General features: G+C 37.9%; 2 protein-coding genes across 2 annotated transcripts; one reads left to right on the top strand and one right to left on the bottom strand.

Annotated features, from left to right (window-relative positions):
- The first annotated feature begins 342 nt into the window (after positions 1–342).
- LOC149007016 (uncharacterized) lies at positions 343–1365 on the top strand. Its single transcript, XM_089167008.1, has one exon. The coding sequence runs from the start codon at positions 343–345 to the stop codon at positions 1363–1365; it is 1023 nt and encodes a 340-aa protein (XP_089023134.1).
- An 8820-nt stretch (positions 1366–10185) lies between these two features.
- On the bottom strand, positions 10186–19140 carry DXR (1-deoxy-D-xylulose 5-phosphate reductoisomerase). The gene is made up of 12 exons (XM_089165062.1): positions 18869–19140; positions 17930–18108; positions 17545–17631; positions 17296–17421; positions 17146–17208; positions 13903–14052; positions 13610–13677; positions 13013–13124; positions 12765–12869; positions 12401–12522; positions 11372–11518; positions 10186–10375 (listed from the first exon to the last, which is right to left on the bottom strand). Exons 1-12 carry the CDS (start codon positions 18951–18953, stop codon positions 10207–10209), a joined length of 1413 nt encoding a protein of 470 aa, XP_089021188.1. The 5' UTR covers positions 18954–19140; the 3' UTR covers positions 10186–10206.
- Positions 19141–19421: the final 281 nt, after the last annotated feature.

Here is a 19421-nt window from a genome sequence, read left to right as displayed (position 1 = left end):
GACACGTGTCATCAGTGACTAACGGTGCATATAATTTCGTGTCACGTCACGCGGCCGGACCCTCTCAACTTACGAGAAAATCTCTCTCTCTCTCTCTCACACTTCTTCTTAAGGGGATTCTATAAATGAAAAAAACCATTTCCTCTTCACTTCCATCCATCTCTTTCGTCCCTCCAAAAATTAGGAAACCAAAAGGCCAAGGTCCCAAGCCAAGCAATTACTTCTCTCAACACCCAACCACAACAGAAAAGCAAAGAAAAATCAAGAACCCCCAAACCAACAAAAAAAAAGTTGCAGAGCGAGATATATAGATAGAGAAATCTCTCAGATTAGATTCAAAAAATGCAGGTGATGGATCATAGAAGTCCTCTTCTCGCTCAATCTCCAAGCTTCAATACCTACTCCTCTACTAGACTTGCAGAAATCGCCGCTAGAGTTACTAAAGAATTCGCGAACGAGCAGGATCCGGAGGACTATTCCCTATCCGTACATCGCATCGACGAAAACCTACCAATTTCAGATCACGACGATGCCAACAACGATGAAGAAGAAGAAGATGATGATGAGGAGTTCGAATTCGCAGTTGTTAGAGAAGATCCCGATACGGCGTCTCCTGACGAGATCTTCTACAACGGCCAGATTCGTCCTATTTATCCGATTTTCGATCGAGCTCTTCTCTATGCCGCCGCTTCTCAAGAAGAAGAAGATTCTAAGCCTGTCAAGAAATCCGCGGCGCCACTTCGTCTTCCACTCGGAAAATTAATGTTAGAGGAGCGCGATAACGATAACCAGCCATCTTCTTCCTCTTCTTCTGAAGCAGATGAACTCGAAACTATTCCTTCTGATACTTACTGTGTTTGGAAGCCGAAATCTGTTGAAGCTTCTCCGGATAGATGCAAGAAGAGCAGTTCGACTGGATCTGGGTCCTCAAAGCGATGGAAGTTCAGAGACTTTCTTCCTCGGAGCAACAGCGATGGTAAGGATACCTACGTTTTCTTGTCTCCCTCCAAGTCCATGAAGAAGAGAAATAATGATAAAACTGAAAAAGCGGCTGACAGGGCGGCGGTTCAGAAAGCTGATCAGCTTCAACAGCAACCGCAGCAGCAGCTTCCGAAGGGGATGAGGCACTCCATTTCCAGCATAGACTACAATTCGTCCCAAGAAAAGCTCGCCGCGAAGGGCAAAGTGAAAGCTAAGGGAGTCTCTGCAGGTGACAGTACCGCTTCCGCTCATGAGATTCATTACGTCCGGAACAGAAATATCAAGGAAGGAGACCGTCGACGTTCCTATCTTCCTTACAAACAAGATCTGGTTGGTCTCTTCTCTAACGTTAATGGACTGAGTAGGAACCTTCATCCATTTTAGTCCAGCGTGTGTGCGTGTATTCGTTTAGTTTTCTTAATTTTTCTTTCCTTTGTAAATAATTTACAATTTTAATTAGAGAAGGCTTGGTTTTGAGATTCAGATCGAACTTCATGATTTTGATTTTGATTTCCTTTCTAAATTCCTCATTCAGTTGGGGTTTTTTTCTTCTTCTTCTCTCGTACTCCAGCAATTTGGAGACTAACTCAACCACATGGCACAAAATACGGATATAGTGGGAGTTGCAGAGAGAAGTTATTGAAGAATGGTGGTGTGGTGGAAGGAAGGACCCACACGGTAACGCATGATTTTTAGTATTCTCCGGAGAAATGGAAATCGGGTTTGTACTTTATAGGATTACTTCTCTCTCTTCTTACCTGCTTCTTTCTTGGGGAAGATGAAACGGATTAGTATACCTCTCTCTCTCTCTCTCCTTCTTTTGCTTTTTGGGCTTTTCTACCCGTCTGTTACTCTCTTCACATTGATTGGGTAATTGGACGCTGGGGACCAAGAAACCAACAAAGTATCTATCTTGTGAAAGCTATGGGGAAGGTGGGAAGCAAAAACTCAGGTGAGCGGTGTGAATCAGTGTGAAAAAAGAAAAGGTGGGGAGGTGTGTGGATGGTGACTTCTACCCACCCCCTCGAAGCCACCCAAAATTTATCCAAAACCGTCTTAAACATAGGATCGAGATCCTAAATTCCTAATAACTCCTCCAATTGCATTACCCAAAAAAATAAAAAAACCACACACACTCCTGAAAATGATATATCCTGGGATCTGTTGTGTACTTGCGTCCGAATCTCACTCTCGTGACCTAACCGAGGTTAATAGATTAAATATTAGAGCCAACCGACTCTGTTGGCTGCATAACCATCTTCGTCAATAGAGAAATATAACATCATCTCTCTAAGTAAGCAGAGGTAGGGTGCAAAGATTCAAGATTTAATATAACATCATCTCTCTAGTAAGCAGAGGTAGGGTGCAAAGATTCTAAGATTTACAAAGCTAAAGAAGATATATATTGAGCATGTACTAGATGTAACTCTACAGTTTTTTTAATTGATTGTAGATTCTTTGGAAGGGGTGTCATCCATGTTGATATGATATCAAGTGTCTCGCCTAAGTGGGTAGATTCTAAATTTCAAATCCTTTCCAATTATGATTCTGGTATCCCTAAGCATTGATCCTCAGTTGAAGGTCATGGACCACTGTTTTGAGATCGAGTCGAAAATTGTATTTTATGTACCTATCTCCAAACTCATACTCATCTTTAGTTATTTTTTATTTAGATAATTATGGTAATTAATTATTATATTTAAATAATATTTATTATGGATGTCCATTACCCCAAAGAGATTGAACTTCCAATTGAAGATCTCAATTACCTCAGGATGCAGTATTGGTGAAGATCACAACCATCTCATTACACAATATTGGCAGTCAATATTTCCATTCTATGCACCTTCTATCTTGGGCGGCAATCTATCTTTCCATATCAAGAATATCTTATTGTGTGCAAGAATCATATATTGTATTTCCATATCAGAGTAGATGCTCCTTCTACTATAAATATGTAATGCACTCAACTGAATGAATTAGTTCTGATTGAACTCATCTTGTCTTTCTTCTTTATATCTAATATATTTTCTCTTTATTTTATAACAATTATTAGCTTTTTACTATATAATTACGTATTAGAGAAGTTATAGTGAATGGTTTTAGGTAGTTTAGGTATGAGAGAAAATAGGAGAATTGTGAAAATGAGCATCCTGTAATATTTAGGATGAATATTCTCGAATTCAGAATGAAAAAGAATATTATAAATTCTACTCGTTGAGTGGGGGATAGTGTTTTTCTCGATTTCTCTCCTACTTCATTCGTTTTACTATTTTCTCTCATTCTTTTCTCAAATTCAAATATTTAAACATATTTCTGTTTGTAACATTGTGCAACAGGCTTTTTAGGCTTTGTGGTTTATGCATTTTAAAAGTAAACCCCTTCTAGAAGAACTATTTACGTATACGCGGTTGGTGTGAACTGTAAACCAAAAATAGATGATTTGTTTTTTAAGCAGTTGCATGTTTAGAAGAAATTTCTAAGGTATTGTATTGACATTTTCAGAATTAAAGAAACTTCTACAGTCAAAGGGAAGAGTAGAAGTTGTATCATGCATGGATATGGCCTTGCTTGAAAGTTTTATATATTGTTCTCAAGTTCCAACTGTTCAAGGCTGGATATGATTCTCGAATCATCACATGGCCATATAGAATTTTGCCCATTAGACAAGGGACTGTGTGGTCCCTTCTTTCATGGTCATCTAGTTTAGAAAGTCAACTAGGGAACAGCCCCTTGATCTTCCATAGCCTACAAGGTTTTAGGTCAGTGAAAACCAGAAGATTAGATCTGGTTTTCCATTATTATATCCCTTCATGAAAAAAATGAAGTTGGCATTGCAGATATGTTTGTTGACCTTCTTAGAAGAAGCTTCTTTTGATGCTATAATATCAGCAGCCGCTGTTTTTTCATGTATTAAAATTTCCTTTTTTGATAAAATATAAATTTATTTAAGACGCACGGAGAGAGGCTGGGTAGAGCTCTAACAATCTCCAAGAACATGATCAGCACTTGGGCTTTGTCATCCCTTAAAATTTAACGAAATGTATATTTTTATTAGAACATGTAATTTTATATGTTGAGAATGGAGGTATTATATAATATAATATAGAGCTTCAGAGCGCTTCTCTTCTGGTCTTGAAGGAATTCAAACTCTCACTTTCTACTTGGAAATATTAGTCTTGTACTCATTGAGCCACCACTTAAGGTTGATGGAATTAATATTTATCCTTTCAAACCTCGATGCATTGCTCAGTGCACTCATATGTTACATTGAATGATGTTTATCATACACGTAAGAGGATAATATTACATCTTGATTGTATGGTATACCATTTAATGCATCACTTGGGTGTACATTGTACTTGAGATGATAATTTTTTGATTCAAATTTGGTGGCTTGCAAATTAAAATGGGTAATTCCCCTTCTCACATTTAACATTCAAAAGTTAAAATGCAAGTCCAAGTCTTTTTTGGTAGAAAATTGAAGTCCAGGTCAAGTCTCTTGTTCTTTCACTTTCCATCTGACAGTCTCCTCTTTTATTTTCATCCATTTCCCTTTAAATCCTTGTGTATTTAATACTATTTATTCATTATAAGCAGAAGATAATATTAAATGTTTCTAGGTTAGGGAGGAAAGGTCGAAAAAAAGAGACACAGGAAGAAAACATAGACACCAATCACCTTAAAAGAAATAATGTATATTCTTGTTTTGGACTTCAGTTTGATAGGAATTACCCCAAGAGACATACAATGTCATCCATTCTAGAAGAATCCAAGGAAGTAATATGAAGGTCAAGCTGATTGCCTCCAACTTCCTGGCATGCAGATGGATACCAAATTCATTAATTGTACATTTTCTTTTCTTCATTTGCTTAAATTCTTATAATCCATTCAAAAAATGAAAGTGATAGATGGTTACCTTTGTTAATAAGATACACATGACACCAATTCTTTCGGTTACTCATATATCATCTTTATACATGTGAGTACTTTCTTAGTAATCAAGCTTTCATTGCGAAAGATAAGAGAATGATTTGGCGGGATACGTAGAAGCCAAGCCGGTAGTGATCCCCTGCCCAGGCTAAACAATGAGTTTCGAGCCTAAGACATGGGATTTTCAAACTGTTTAGGAGTGAGCTTAGAACCACTAAACCACTATCTGGTGACGGTGGTGGATAAATTTTCCATATCACACCGAAATTGTGTCGTAATATCAAAATCGTACCAATTGACACCTTTCCATGTGGGGCTTAATTGCCACCTTCCACAATTATTAGGAGAATGATTTGTCGGTCTGGATTAAGCATTGTTAAGCTTCGAAAGAACATTTCTCAAATCCCAACAAAATTAAGCAGCATTAAAAGGATTTTGGATTTGTTTCTTGTGGGCTAAGAATCCAATTTCCTTCCCATACTTTTTTTTTATGGAAAGTGACTTCAGGTTTCTTGATTACCAAACCCAATCTTAACTGGCCCACCCAAAATCTCTCAAGCTCTGTCTTTTAGCGCTGGAATTTCTTATCAATTATAAACAGTTTCACGCCGACACTGAACCAGCTGTAACGGCCTAAACCGGTTTGATCCATTTGAACCAAGCTGAATTCCCTCTGATTCACCTCCACCTGGGATAGAATCAAGAAATAATTTGAGAACTGAGAGGGAGGGAAAGAGATTTATATGAATCAATGATTGAGTGATTATGTTTTCTTCTGGTCTTGCATTTGCTTTTGTTCTTCAAAAGCTCCGTATGGTCCCTTGCTGGATTCCAGAGTAAAAAAGTCGAGCCCATTAGAAAATTAAGCTTGGGAAAATGTGTAAAGGAAGTAAGCTAAGGCCTGGAGACAGGGAGCCTCTCTCTCTCTCTCTGCCTGTACCTTTTTGACAGTGTTGAGGACTTGAGGGCGGTGGGAACAATTATAAAGTGAAAGGGGTTGGTTGGTAGTGCAGTGTGATCTGGCGAAGAAAGCTTTGTTTGCTGAGGCACTTTAGCATACAAGAAGAGCAAGTAAAAGCCACCATTAATGGTCTGTGGGCCTGTATGAATGCAGTTCTTAATTAGTGAGATAATGACTGGATGTTGTGGGATCCAATTCAGTATCTAATATGTAAGCTTTTACTTAAGAAGCAATTAAACGAAGTTGAGTAAATATGTTAGATCTATTTCTTATTTCCTTCACACTTCTATGTGAAGTGAAGAAACAACCAGAGTGATTAACACCAACCCCCCAAAAAAAAGTTAAAATAGTGAACAAAAAAAAAGGAGTTTGATTGAGCTTCGGAGTTTTTGGCACATTTGTCAAGAATTTGATATTTAGAATTAGAACTGATACTACGTCAAGAGTTTGAATTATGAAAAAAGCTACTTGAAATAGAGTAAAACTATTAAGAAAGGGTTACTTATCGCCCAAAAAGGCTAGAGAACTGCCTAGAATAAGGCCATTTGAAATAGGTTAGGTGCTTAACCATTGAGCCAAAAACTCCAAAGTTAATGGAATATATTAAGTCTTTTAACTTATCACATACTAGTTTTATCCTAATCTAGTACTCGTTGACCAAATTAGACCTCATTAAGCACATAACATTGGCATGCATGCCAAGATTGTTTCTAGAAAGCATTATGAACCCAATTATTGGACAATTTTATTTTGGTAACTAAAAGGGGATGTAGTAGTGGTGCTCTTGCGCCCCTCGCTAGGCTATGTTTGGACTTTCGAATTGACCTATGCAAACATTAACCCTGTGAACTACCAGTGTAAACATTGGCCCCGTCAGTGTGGCCCCGCCAAAAGCTTAGTATTATCTACAGAAGCGGGTAGTGACCCCATACCTAGGCCGAAGAGCACACAACTGCCAATGTGAGAAACAGAAGAGTAGAAGGAATTCAAACTTAAAACATAAGTCTACCAAACCACTTGAGAGTGAGCTTGAAACCACTAAACCACCACCTCCGGTGATATTATTGGACTAGTCTGGGAGGAAGGAAAAAATAAGAAACCTGGATATGACAATTTGCCAATCTTGCTTCTGCTTTAGTTTTGGCAATAGATTAATGTGGTCTGGGACTTTGAGAGTGGGAACAGCTAGAAAGTGAAAGAAGCTTTGTTTGCTGGGGTCCTCTGGCTGGCAAGAGCTACCATCAAGGCTCATGTCAAGCCAAGATTAGTGAGAGAAAGCAAACCAGGCATCCCAGTCCCAAGTCAAGTCTCTCTCATTTTCTTTTTCTTAGTTGGGGAGAAATTACAGGCATCAGTCACTTTATGAGTATACTGGATAGAAAATTCCCAAGAGAGTATATATAAATTCCCCTAAGCAATCCAACCAAGATCTTAGATGGATGTTAAAGCTTGCCTCCAACTCCCAGTGGAGTTCAATTTTTGTCCATCTTCTCTCAAATTCTTAGTTTTCAAAAATTGAAAAATGTGAATGCTAGCTCTTCTACAATCACCACCTTTCACTCTCCAATCCAATTAGTGTAAAAAAGAGAATGTTGTGGAAGTTGAATCATCTTTCCTTTCACCTTTCTAACAACTATAATGTCCAAAGTCCACCAAATTAAAAATAAATTAAAGTTGGTTATAGAAGGTGGATCTTTTTGCTATGATTTAAAGGATCAATTTCCTTCACATACATTTTGGAAAGTATATATGAAATGTATCGAAATTCCAACCACTAGAAAGATCTGGAGAGTGATTCAAAATTTTTGTGTTACCAAACTTAAAGTTCACACTGGACCACCCAGGATAGCTTGAGTACCCCAGGTTCAGTGTGGTTCACACCATTTTCCAACATTGAAATTTCAAATTTGGTTTCAAATCGACATAGCTTTGAGATTTAAAGATTTTGGAAGATGATTTCATACTATCCACTGTGGTCACTGATTCGAGTCATAGAAATAGGATCGTTAAAAGCAAAGGTAAGGCTGCATACAACTGATTTTCCCTATATTGTGCTAAAAGTGTGAGCCCTGTGATTGTGTATGACCTTTCTTCCCAAGCAATATGAGATTTCCCCAATCTTATCTGCAATCTAGATCAGTCCGCTAAAAATACATTAGGCTGGGGGTTCAATTGGATGAATTGTGAGCAGTTTGAACTTGGTGATGTTAGGTACATAATTAGTAGTCCAAAAACTTTGAAGCTAATGGAACGGGTAAAGTTCTTTAAACTATGCCATACTAAGCTAGTTCAATCTAGTGGCCATGTACCAAAGTGGACTTCATGTCATCCTGGAGAACTCTCACTCTAAGCATCCAAGGGAGCTCACAATTTGATGGTAAATTCTAACCAACCCCCCCCCCCCCAAAAAAAAAAAAAAACCACAATAATTTGATGGTAAATAGCCCTGTCGAGGTAGCTCATTTAAAAGTAAGTAGTAGGAACAGAATGGTTTAACTTCAGTGCTAAATGCGCAACACTACGCTGCCAACGGTCGAGAACGAAATCTCAACCTAAATTTCTATCTCGACTGTTGGCAGCAGGTATTGTGCATTACAACATTCAAATCCAGGTGTCGATCTCGACTGTTGGAAGATGTTGGGCATTACAACATTTAAATCCAGATTTCATCTCGACGGTTGACAACAAATGCTACGCATTAAATGCATAGTATTCAAGTCTCCCTTAAGTATACTACCCAAATTGGATTGAAACCTGAGTTTTGTCCCAAGCAATGTCGTATCACAAAAAACAATTGATTGACCCAAAGAAAAATAAGATTAAAGCTGGAAGAGATAGGCTAGATAGCTTCGCAGTTTACACTGTTCACCGTTGACTTAGGTTAGTACCTTGTGTCAGTGGAGCCTATCATCATCACCTGATATTTATAGGTGTTCTGTTCGTAAATTTCCCATTAAAATCTGAATTTTCTGCATCCTTTTCTGTTGTCTTCTTTCTATTTTTTATTTTATTTATAAAATTTTTCCATTGTCTTCATGCGACATCCTAGACTTAGGAATGAAAAGATATTGAAATCAAGGTTTAAAATATTGGTATCGATTATTGATCACGTGATTTTAAGAGACATATTGTACTATATCGAATATTATATTAGTCTAGTTAATATATTTTAGTTTAATTTAATGGAAAGACGTATCGAGATGTATCTTATCAGTTGGGTCAAATATAAATGTGTACCTACTAATACCGTATAGTATGTAGGATTTTAAACCTTGACTATAACACTAATATGAGAGAGAAAGAGATGATGGATGGAATTGGGTTGGAGACAAGGATGGATGGTACCTTGGAAGAGCACCATGTACCGTGTTTAATGGATGACATTAGGCTGTCCCCCACTTTTTATTTCTTCTTTTTGAGTTTCCAGATAAGATTACGGCTTTGGTGTGTGCTTTTGTTGAGGGCCTGATTATGAATCACGAGCGGATCAAAGAGAACCACCAACCAATCACTTTTATCACTCAAACAGATATGCATTTTCACCAAAACCAGAAACCAAAAATATAAAATAAAAGGGGGAAAACAGATCTACATTAGTCTGCATTAATACAACATTAAAATGCAACATAGGTAAGTGTGGTGAATGATAATAGATCACCTCTTTCTGAAGGAGTATATTGCATTGATTCTTCCTAAATGTTCAAGTAAATTTATAACTTTTACTTGGTAAGGCATCTTCAGAGCTGGTGGTGTTAAATCGACTGTCTCAGACAAAGAGAAGAGTCTTTTTCTCAGTATCAAAACATGATTCATGCCACCACCGCAGAGTTTCATCAAACTGGTTTCAGTTCTCACTCTCAAAGTCTCACCTAATAGACCCCTACGTCAGAATCAATGTGTTTGAATTATTTTAATACCAAATAGAAACTCCCTCCTAAGCTTCGGCCACCAGAAGTTGATCTCTAGCTACTGAATCTATCTTCACACATGCATTTGCTTAGGTGATTTGTGACACTCTACTTAAGAACTTACCCAACACACTGGACTATAGGAGAACTCAAAAGAACTGAAAACACGGGGTAAAAGCAAAGCTTTTTCTTTTTTCTCCTACAAAATTAGCCTTTTTTATTGCCATCAAATAATTTTTCTGTTCACCACCAGGAAACTAATGCATGAAATCATACAGTAGAGATGGCTTACAATTACCATTTGATAATTATAATACAGTTGCTTGAGCTCCAAATGCATCTCCACTGTAATGCCCACTTTAGACTGAAGGTCATCAGATCCCAGTCAAAGCATCGTCTTAGTTATATGAGGCTTACCGCAAGTCATGCAGGGATGGCACTTAAGCCAGATGATGATTTTACGGTTGCAGCAAAGTTCCGGGCCCAAAGATCATAGTGTACAATCTCCTCAAGAGATGGGCTTGCTACTAATTCTGCTTGGTGCTTCTCGCATGTCTCCTCCACAACTTTGAAAATATCCAGGTAGGGGATTCTGAAAAGTGCATACCACATGCTCATCAGTAGAGTTTGAAGATATTATAAGAAAATCAGGAGCAATGGTCATTGTGAAAGAAAAGATATTTCAGGGTATTCCAGCACATCTGGATAAGCAACATGTCATGCCAAATCAAATTAAGGTAGATGACCAGAATCCCACAGCAAACAGTGTATACAATCTGGTTGTTTCAGAACAGAGACTGGTCCTTCATTATTAGAAGAGGAATTTGCACCCCTCCTCAGATCTAATTTAATCAACTTCATCTTACTCTTTGTTGATATCATTTTCTTCTTCTCAACAAAATATGTAGTGAAGACACCTTAACAATTAGGAAGAGAGAGACAGCACCAAAGATACTGATTATCAAGACAATTTAAGTGACAAGAATTTTCACCAGGATTGCTTTTTATTGATCTGATAGCAAATGGGAGAGTTAGGTCAGTGAGGAGGCATTAGGTTCTACCTTTATTAGTTTCAATTTGAATCTAGAAAAGTTCCTTTCCCCCCTTCAGTGAATCATGCTTCAAAGACAATGCTACCAATGGCTATTACCCTTTGAAACTTCATAGAACCCCATAGACATGTTAACATTTTAAGCTTTCTACAACTTGTATCTCTGTTCTACGCACATGCTAAAGTTTAAAATAAATAAATAAATCCAGTCAGAAAAGAACGTTTGCAGCTTTGCAGTTGATTTTGAACTTCTTAAAGCATTACTTTTAAAAAAAACAGAAATTAAGTGGCAAACTGCAAGGTTATTTCTGTAGCAAAAAAAACAACTGTTATCATATGTTCTTCGAACACAAAAGTGATTCTGAATCCTTTTGATCCTATATAAATGTGATTTCGAATTCTAGATAAGAGAGCAAAACAGGGCAAAACTTGATGAGAGACAAGCAAAAAGAGAAAAGCCACTCAGTAAATGGGAGAGAATAAAGGAAAAAAAACAGAAGGGGCAAGGGTGGGGGAGTCCTGAGACAAGATACTTACTTTTCATCAATAAACATCTCTACAGCTTTCTCATTTGCTGCACTAAGAACCCCAGTCATGGTGCCTCCAGCTCGTCCAGCAGCATAGGCAAGATTCATTGAAGGGTATTTATTATTATCAGGAGCTTTGAACGTTAGGGAACCAAGCCTGCATGGTTCCATTTAAATAGAATAAAGTCAAAAATAAACAATAAAACTAACCAAAAGTTGAACTTTGGTCTCCATTACCTAATATCAGGGGGTTCAAACAATTCCAAGTAAATCTTTGCTGGTTAGCTACAATAAACTTTTCATGAAAAATGATTTCCATAACAAATATAATTGTCCTAGCCCCTAGGAATTTAGTTAACATCAACTCAATTATGAGTAGAAACTGGAAATTTTAACACCGTGACACATCAATGCGTAGGCTCACAACTTTACAAGTGATGAAAATATTAGTTTGGTTACTATTATCTAGAGGAAGGAGTATAACTTTTTGGCATCTTTCATCCCCAAAAAAAAAGAAAAAAAGAAAAACTGGCCTTTCTAACAATATTAAGTAGAATTATTCATATATTCCTGTTATGTGATTGATTCACACCATTATTGAAATTGTCTTTTCGAGTTTGGAATTATCACTGGAAGAGAGAGAGAGAGAGAGAGAGTTGAAGACTTAGGGTAAGAACAAAATATGAAGGTATTACAAGGCATTAGGTTCTGTAACCGATTCTATCCTCCTTATCTTTCTCTATTCTTCTTTGTGCGGAAGATCAGCACAGGATGGCTCTTGGCATAATGATAAGATTGCTCCATTAGAATCTAGAAATCTCAGGATCATGACAGGAAAATGCCTCTTCAGGAAGCAGAGTAAGGCTTCATACACTATGGCCCTCCCCAGGCACTGCAGGGGCTGGGAGCTTTGTGCAACAGCTATGCCCTTTTATATTTTATTGAAGATTAGAATAATCCAACTACAGTAATGTTCTTATTTCTGCTGCAAAATATGTAAAAATTGTATAATGCAATGCAAGGGAAAGAGAATCCCTACTTGCAAAGATCAAGACGAGGCCAGGTTACTTCAGAGCAGTAAATTCTGTCAGGCCAAGATAGTGTGTAAAGTATTGGCAAACGCATGTCCGGCCACCCTAATTGACCCAAGATGGATGAATCCTGGTGGAGAAAAAACAAGAAAGAAATCAAAATCTATCAGCAAGGAGGATCAAGTATGTGAAACCAAGATTTCAATTTCATGCAACTTCAATTCCAATGCCTCCAGAGTTTCCAAACTTTCTTTCTTCGGAAGTTTTGTGCAAAGATTTTAATATATTCAGCATATCCTTGTTATAATTATATCAAATGTTCAAAACCAAACAAAGTAATAGCTAGGATGATGGAGAAGGCAAGAAATGAACCTGTGTCTCAATCATCGAGTGTATGATCGACTGTGGATGAATCACAATCTCAACATCATCATATTCAGCTCCAAAGAGATAATGGGCTTCAATTACTTCTAGGCCCTATTACAGGAGAAAAGAATGCGCAAGAAATAAAAGGTAGTAAAACTTTAGGCCCTCAGAGGATGCATGATTCAGTGGGTAACATAACATAGCATGAAAAAAAAATCCATAAACCAAGTAGACAACAAGGAAAGAATGAAAACCTTATTGAAAAGGGTAGCAGAATCTACTGTAATCTTCTTTCCCATATTCCAGTTAGGATGCTTTAAAGCATCAGCAACTTTCACATCTTTCAATTTTTCAACAGGCAAATCCCTGTTGTGGAAACCACAAATAGTTGGTTAGCCCAAGACTCTGAACACTGGCTTTACAATTGAAGGTAAAAGTGTAAAAGATACAAGCCTTTCAAACTGTATAGACCATTATGAATAGAGAGACGTACAATGGTTTTACTCATTTTATTGAGAAAAATAATTACCAACTTTCAGGTTAGGGGTTTAGACAATTGGATGCAGTTACAAGCAGTGAGACATTAGAAAAGTATAAACAAGAGTATACTCCAAAGAGACTAGGCAATGGCTACCGGTGAACAGAATCAGAGTAGCTGACCCCATCTAAATGGAAGAAGGGCTTAGTTGAGTTACATGTGCATCTTAATTTCAATGAAGTCATTCACTTTTAAAAGTTGATGCATGTAACCAGAAATAGAAAATCATCATCAATTTTTATATCAGATTTCTTATTTTCCTCTATAACTGCCAATATGTGGGATTCACAATGCTTGAGTTATGAGTTCAAACCTGAAAGCTCCTCCTGAAGCAGTCAAAATAATTCGTCGAAGTGCACCCTCTGGCAATCCCTGTATACACTGAAGACAGAAAAAATCTCTCAGAGCTTCTCTAATCAGCACTGATAGCATCTTACATGAACACAGAATCATTAGAGAAAGCAAATACCCAAAAATTTCTCTCATATAATTGCAAAAAGGACTTCCGGTGAGATGGAGGAATCTCGAACTCATAACCCTTATTTATAGGCCAGATATATTCAGGTGAATGGGGGTAGAGATACTAGTAAGAATACATTTTCATACCTGAAATATAGCAGAATGTTCTGAATCAGCAGGAAGTATTTTCACTTTATGCTTCTGAGCAAGTGGAAGCACAAAAGGACCCCCAGCAATCAAAGTCTCTTTATTTGCCAGTGCTATATCTTTTCCTGCTTCTATTGCAGCTACTGTGGGCTGCAACCACAAGAAAGGAGCAGTGTTCAGCAATGGCTTGGGCTTCCATCGTTTGTTCATTTTTACAAGCCAGTACAGTTATGCATGCTTGAAAGTAAACCATAAGTTATTCAAACCAACATATCTCCTATTGTTTTTCTTTTTTTTTTTTTTTTTTTTTTGGGGGGGGGGGGTTGCTGAAGGGTCATTTTCATTAAAATAAGTGGTAAAATAAAATAAAACAATTGAGAGATCACCTTGGATCAGGTAATCGATGCAATCATTTTGTGGTGAGAAAGAAATGCTCAGGCTTTTTCAACTACTTCCAGGCCCAAACTAAGCACCACTGCACCTGATTAATGCCAATGTTTTCTTAAGACAGCTTTAATTTATGAAGTACGCTGCATATAGAGAATGATTTGACTTCTACAGTCATTGGTACCAATACCTTCCTAGAATGCTCTAACTTCTAATCTATAAGCTCTGATATTTAGGTTACCCTGTATCAGGACTTCTAGGAAGTTGTGTCATTTCACTCCAAAACTAAAATTAATCTTTTCAACTCCAATCGCTTTTAGGTGCTTTAGATCAAATCTTACCATGTACTGAAACAGGAAACTGTATTGGAGTTTCGACAGGGAACTGGACCACCACCACGTCCTGTAGCAGGAAGTATATATTCTCATATTATTGAAATGCAATGCAACTCCTTATATTGCTTTGATTCTGTTTTCATTTACACCTTATATACACCCCAAAAGTACTAGAATGTCACCACGTCGCCTTCCTTCTCGTCATAATCATTTAACCCCACACTTAGAGGGTGTATCAATGGACAAGGCTACCACAAGTTGAGTCTAGGAAGGGTCATAGCATATGCAGCTTTTTTTTGGCAGCTGTACAGCTGCAGATTGTGCCACGTATCTATGATAAGATCCAACGTTCCTGGTTAAAAATGCGGGGAATTAATTGTAAATATCAAATTCTCATTTTACCAAATTCCTACAACAACGATAAGCCTTGTCCCAACTAAATGGGGTTGGCTACATGGATTCCTAATCTCTTTCTAAATTTACATAGAAAACCCAAGTTCCCAAAGGCTCTCCTTCGAATCCCGAGTCTCTCTCTCACTCAACCCAGATACTTTCATAGATTTTCTCCCTCTACCTTCTCTATCTATTTCTCCGGCACTGACAACACATCATCAATGATATCAAACCATCATGAATAACATCAAAGATACTCGTTTAGGGTTCGGACAGTTAGGTTCATTACCATAGAAAAACCTCAAACTGCTGCGCGACAACAACTGAAAAGAAAAATCCCTTCCAATACCCCACACTCCAAAAAGCTAATAAGCAAAATTTTTAACCGAAGGATTTACATCCAATGAACTCATGCTTCGGTAACCCAGAGCAGCTATATTACAATACCACCCAAAGGAAATTAACACCCTATCAAAGAAAATTCACAACTCTTCAGAATCCAACCTACACAAGAACCCCTCATTCTCTCTCCAGGTAGCAAATGAATGTTTTATAGCCAAAGAAAAGAAGCCCCAGCTAACTCCATGCCAGCAGCCACAGTAAGACCGGGGGGGGGGGGGGCAAGTGTTCTTCGGAATCACTGGGCGTACAGGGGGCACATAGGCAGTGAATCAGGTTGAAAGTGAAAGTCGCCAAAACAGGCGGAATGCCCTTGAATTGCAAAAATTCCAATGATCAAGGATGAACCATGTTTTTTGGGGACCTCCAATCATTCCAATGCAAAACACCAAAAGTGCATGCTAATTCTGAAGAACATTTTAAAACAAAAGCAGATTGTTGACTCAATTTTGAACTCAGCCAATTCCTCACAAGGGAGGTGCAAATAGTCAGAAAGGGATGGCTACTCTAGTTATTGGGATTACTCTTGGGAGGTAAGTGTAATCTATTCTTTAATTCTATTATCCCACCTTCTTTTTTTATTCTTTGGTTAAATAGATCTTATTGTTTTCATCATTTGATGGGTCTTTTGATGAAATTAAATGTACTTAGTATGTTACACTTAAGTTGTCCCAGCCCCAAGAATATTCTAGCGCTTCATGTCCTGTTTCAACAAGGTATGTTGTTGGGACAGCAAATATATGTAGATCTTGGAGCCCTTCACATTCAGTTTGAAGGAGTTAATTCAGGTTCTTTCTTTTATTGAGGATGATGTTTAATTTGGTTCTGACTGAACTTGATAGGACCCCTTTTTCGTCTATGAATTAACCTCCAGATGAAAAGACAACAGCAGTACAACGCTGAATATATTCATTAAAATCTGAATAACAATTGACAAAACTTTCATAATCTCTCAATTGTAATGCTACTGCCATCAACCCAAAACAGAACAAATTCAAGAAAAACCTCAGAACCCTGCCGAAACCCTATCCGAGAGACCCCTATCTCCCAGCAAGCTCAACTTGCTTTCCACTCCATCATTCCCCCCCCCCACCCACTCACACTTCCCTCACCCACTCCCTTGTGTACCAACAATCCTAACATACTCTTATACCCCTCACCAATCTTTTCTTGCCACGTGGTTCATCCTCTGTGTCCCTCTGCCTCAGCAGGGTTGTGGTTGCTGCCCAATACTAATTTGCCACCTGTCATTTGTTGGTTGGGCTGGCTTTTGTATTTGCTAGTGATGATCCTACACTTCTCCCCTATCTCCCATTTGTACACCCGAGTCCCTAGGGGCTTATCAGAACTTTTCAGCAAGGATTCTTTTCTTGGTTGGCTTCTCTTTCTTCACCATATGTACATGTGTTACCTCTTTCTCTAAGAAACATGCAACCTAAGGGACTGTTGCAGGTAACTAGAGCCTGAAGTTGCTAAAGAACTAGATTAACTAGAGGTGAAATATATTACTAGAGAAGCTAAAGTGATAAACTGATAAATTCTCAGAGGTTGAAAATGTTTCCCGTTCTTGCTATCTTAAAGCTCCTTTCTGTAAACTTTTAAGGGGGTGGGATAACCCTCAAGCACTCACGACAAAACTTCCAGAGATGGGATCCATGTAATGTATATACCAAAAGTCAAAAAGTAAAGATGGTAAAAAAAAAAAGAAAAAAAGGGTTTTAGCCATTACCTTCAATCCTGCACAACCCACTATTCCTGTAACTACTGTGACAGCATCAGGATGACGAGCAACCTGAAGATGAACAAAAGCAACACAAATCAATGGATGATCTTGTGACTACAATCCAAGAAGCTAGAACAGTATAATACAGCATCCAACCTCTACAATGCCTTGCTCTCCAGGAATGATCTCAGGCCTGTAGTCAGCATCAGCCAATGCCTCCTTGAGTTCATCAACTAATGATTCATTTCTAACAGAAACCAACTGAGGCTTAAATCTTTTCACCTATTTTGGAAAAAAACAAATTCATGAAGCTACTGAGCACCCAAAAAAAAGTATTTTTAGGAGCTTCTGAAATTTAAAACCACCTCACATCTTTCCAGAGACTTAAACTAGAAATATCATAACCTGATCAGCAAGAAGTGTAACATTGGAACCAGCTGCCAAAGCCACAATCCTGAACTTATCAGGGTTCTCAGCAACAATGTCCAAAGTCTGAAAACAGCAAATTATAAAAGATCCAAAGTTGTTACGTGAAGAAAAGTAAAATTAAAGAAAAATAAAATGACGATGACAAAACTTATCAACTATGAGGAGTTGAGGACTAAATGGAACCCACCAATTCTGACAAAATTAAGTCTAATTGAATACCTTACAGTATAAAAACGATAAATGGAAAAACTAAACTAGTCTCTGAGTAGAGGAAAGATAAAATGGAAGACCCATACATACACATGGTAAGTTTTAAAGGAAGGGAAGTAAATTGTTTACTAGATTGTTTAGGAGACATTACCTGTGTTCCAATGGAACCAGTGGATCCAACGACAGAGATGGGCTTAGGACCATCCCAAACCTTACGTCCTGGCTCCACGACAGCTCGTCCTGGCCAGGCTGGAGGAGGTGGCTGTGCTGAACAGCAAACTTGTCCGCCGAATTTCATTCCATTGTCCTTTCTCTTGAAGGCAAATCCCCCTGCAAATACCTAAAGAAGGTCAAGATTACAAGTTCTCCTGACAATGGAGAAACAGACCTATTCTGCCAGTAAGATGCATATAAGCAATCAACAATAAATTGTTGGAAGTCGAAACATGAAAGCTGTATACTGCTACCAAACCAACAACAGCCAAAAAAGACAATCGAAACACGAAAGCTGTATACTGCTACCAAACCAACAACAGCCAAAAAAGACAATCGAAACATGAAAGCTGTATACTGCTACCGAGCCAACAACAGCCAAAAAAGACAAGGGGAGAAATCATTGGAACATAAAATCTCGGAATACACAAAATCTCTCCATGCCTTGTTATGGCTTTGAGAATTCACATACCAATCCAAACAACAGCACCTGTACTGATACGTTTCAAAGCTCTCCGAATTCGTACAATTCTCAAATTGAGTTTTGAATTCTATTCACAAAGAAAGCCGAAGAACCAAATCAACTACAAGCAACCAATTCTGATCGAATTGATTTTGCCGGAACGAACTACTAAAAAGGAAATGAACACTGAAATATGCTGAAATTAAACTGCAACTCAACAGAGAAACCATTGTTTGGCGAAAGTCAGTCCATGAAGCAACTGAAACAAATCGAAGCAAGCTCATATGCAATCAACAGTAACAGTGAAATAAAGTCAACCAGTACAACTCAATCAGCTCCGAAAGGGCAATAGATACACAGAAAAAAGATGCGACAGAGTTAGAAAGAGAAGGGAAAGGGGGAAAAAGATCAAACCTTTAAACAAATTAAGCGTAGGTTTACTACAATCCAAGAAGGACACGTTTCGGACTTCCATTGGAGAAGAGAATTTCAGAGCCATTGTTGCCGTCGCCGGAGGAAGAAGAACAAAACCAGATTCGAAGAACAAACAAGATTCTTAAGAATTTGATCAAATGTTCATCAAAACCAGAAAAAAACAAAACAAGGGCTCCGACTCGCCGAGAGAATCAGAGAAGATAAGAGTGGCGATGGAACGAAGCTCGTGGACAAACCACTGAGAAGTGTTTCTGAGTTTTATAATTCTCGAATTACTGAGCGTGGGAAAATAGAATATAGAAAACGGTCATGTTTTGGTATTACATTTGGTCCCCACTTTCCGTTATTAATTTCTTAATGATTTATTTTCATTTTTGTTTTTTTTACAGTTGGGTCCCTCGTTATTTCCTGATTTACACTACTCCCTTCCATAGTTCCATGATCCATCACTAGTATTCTAGCGTAGGTCAATGATGGTGAAAGATTTGAAGATTTTGAAACTTTTTTGGCATTTTTATGTGCCTTGTTTTTT

The sequence above is a fragment of the Hakea prostrata genome, chromosome 8 (assembly GCF_041222555.1).
Source record: "Hakea prostrata isolate BN-2017 chromosome 8, UWA_Hpros_2, whole genome shotgun sequence".
Lineage (NCBI taxonomy): Eukaryota > Viridiplantae > Streptophyta > Magnoliopsida > Proteales > Proteaceae > Hakea > Hakea prostrata.
This window is presented reverse-complemented; position numbering and strand designations above follow the sequence as displayed.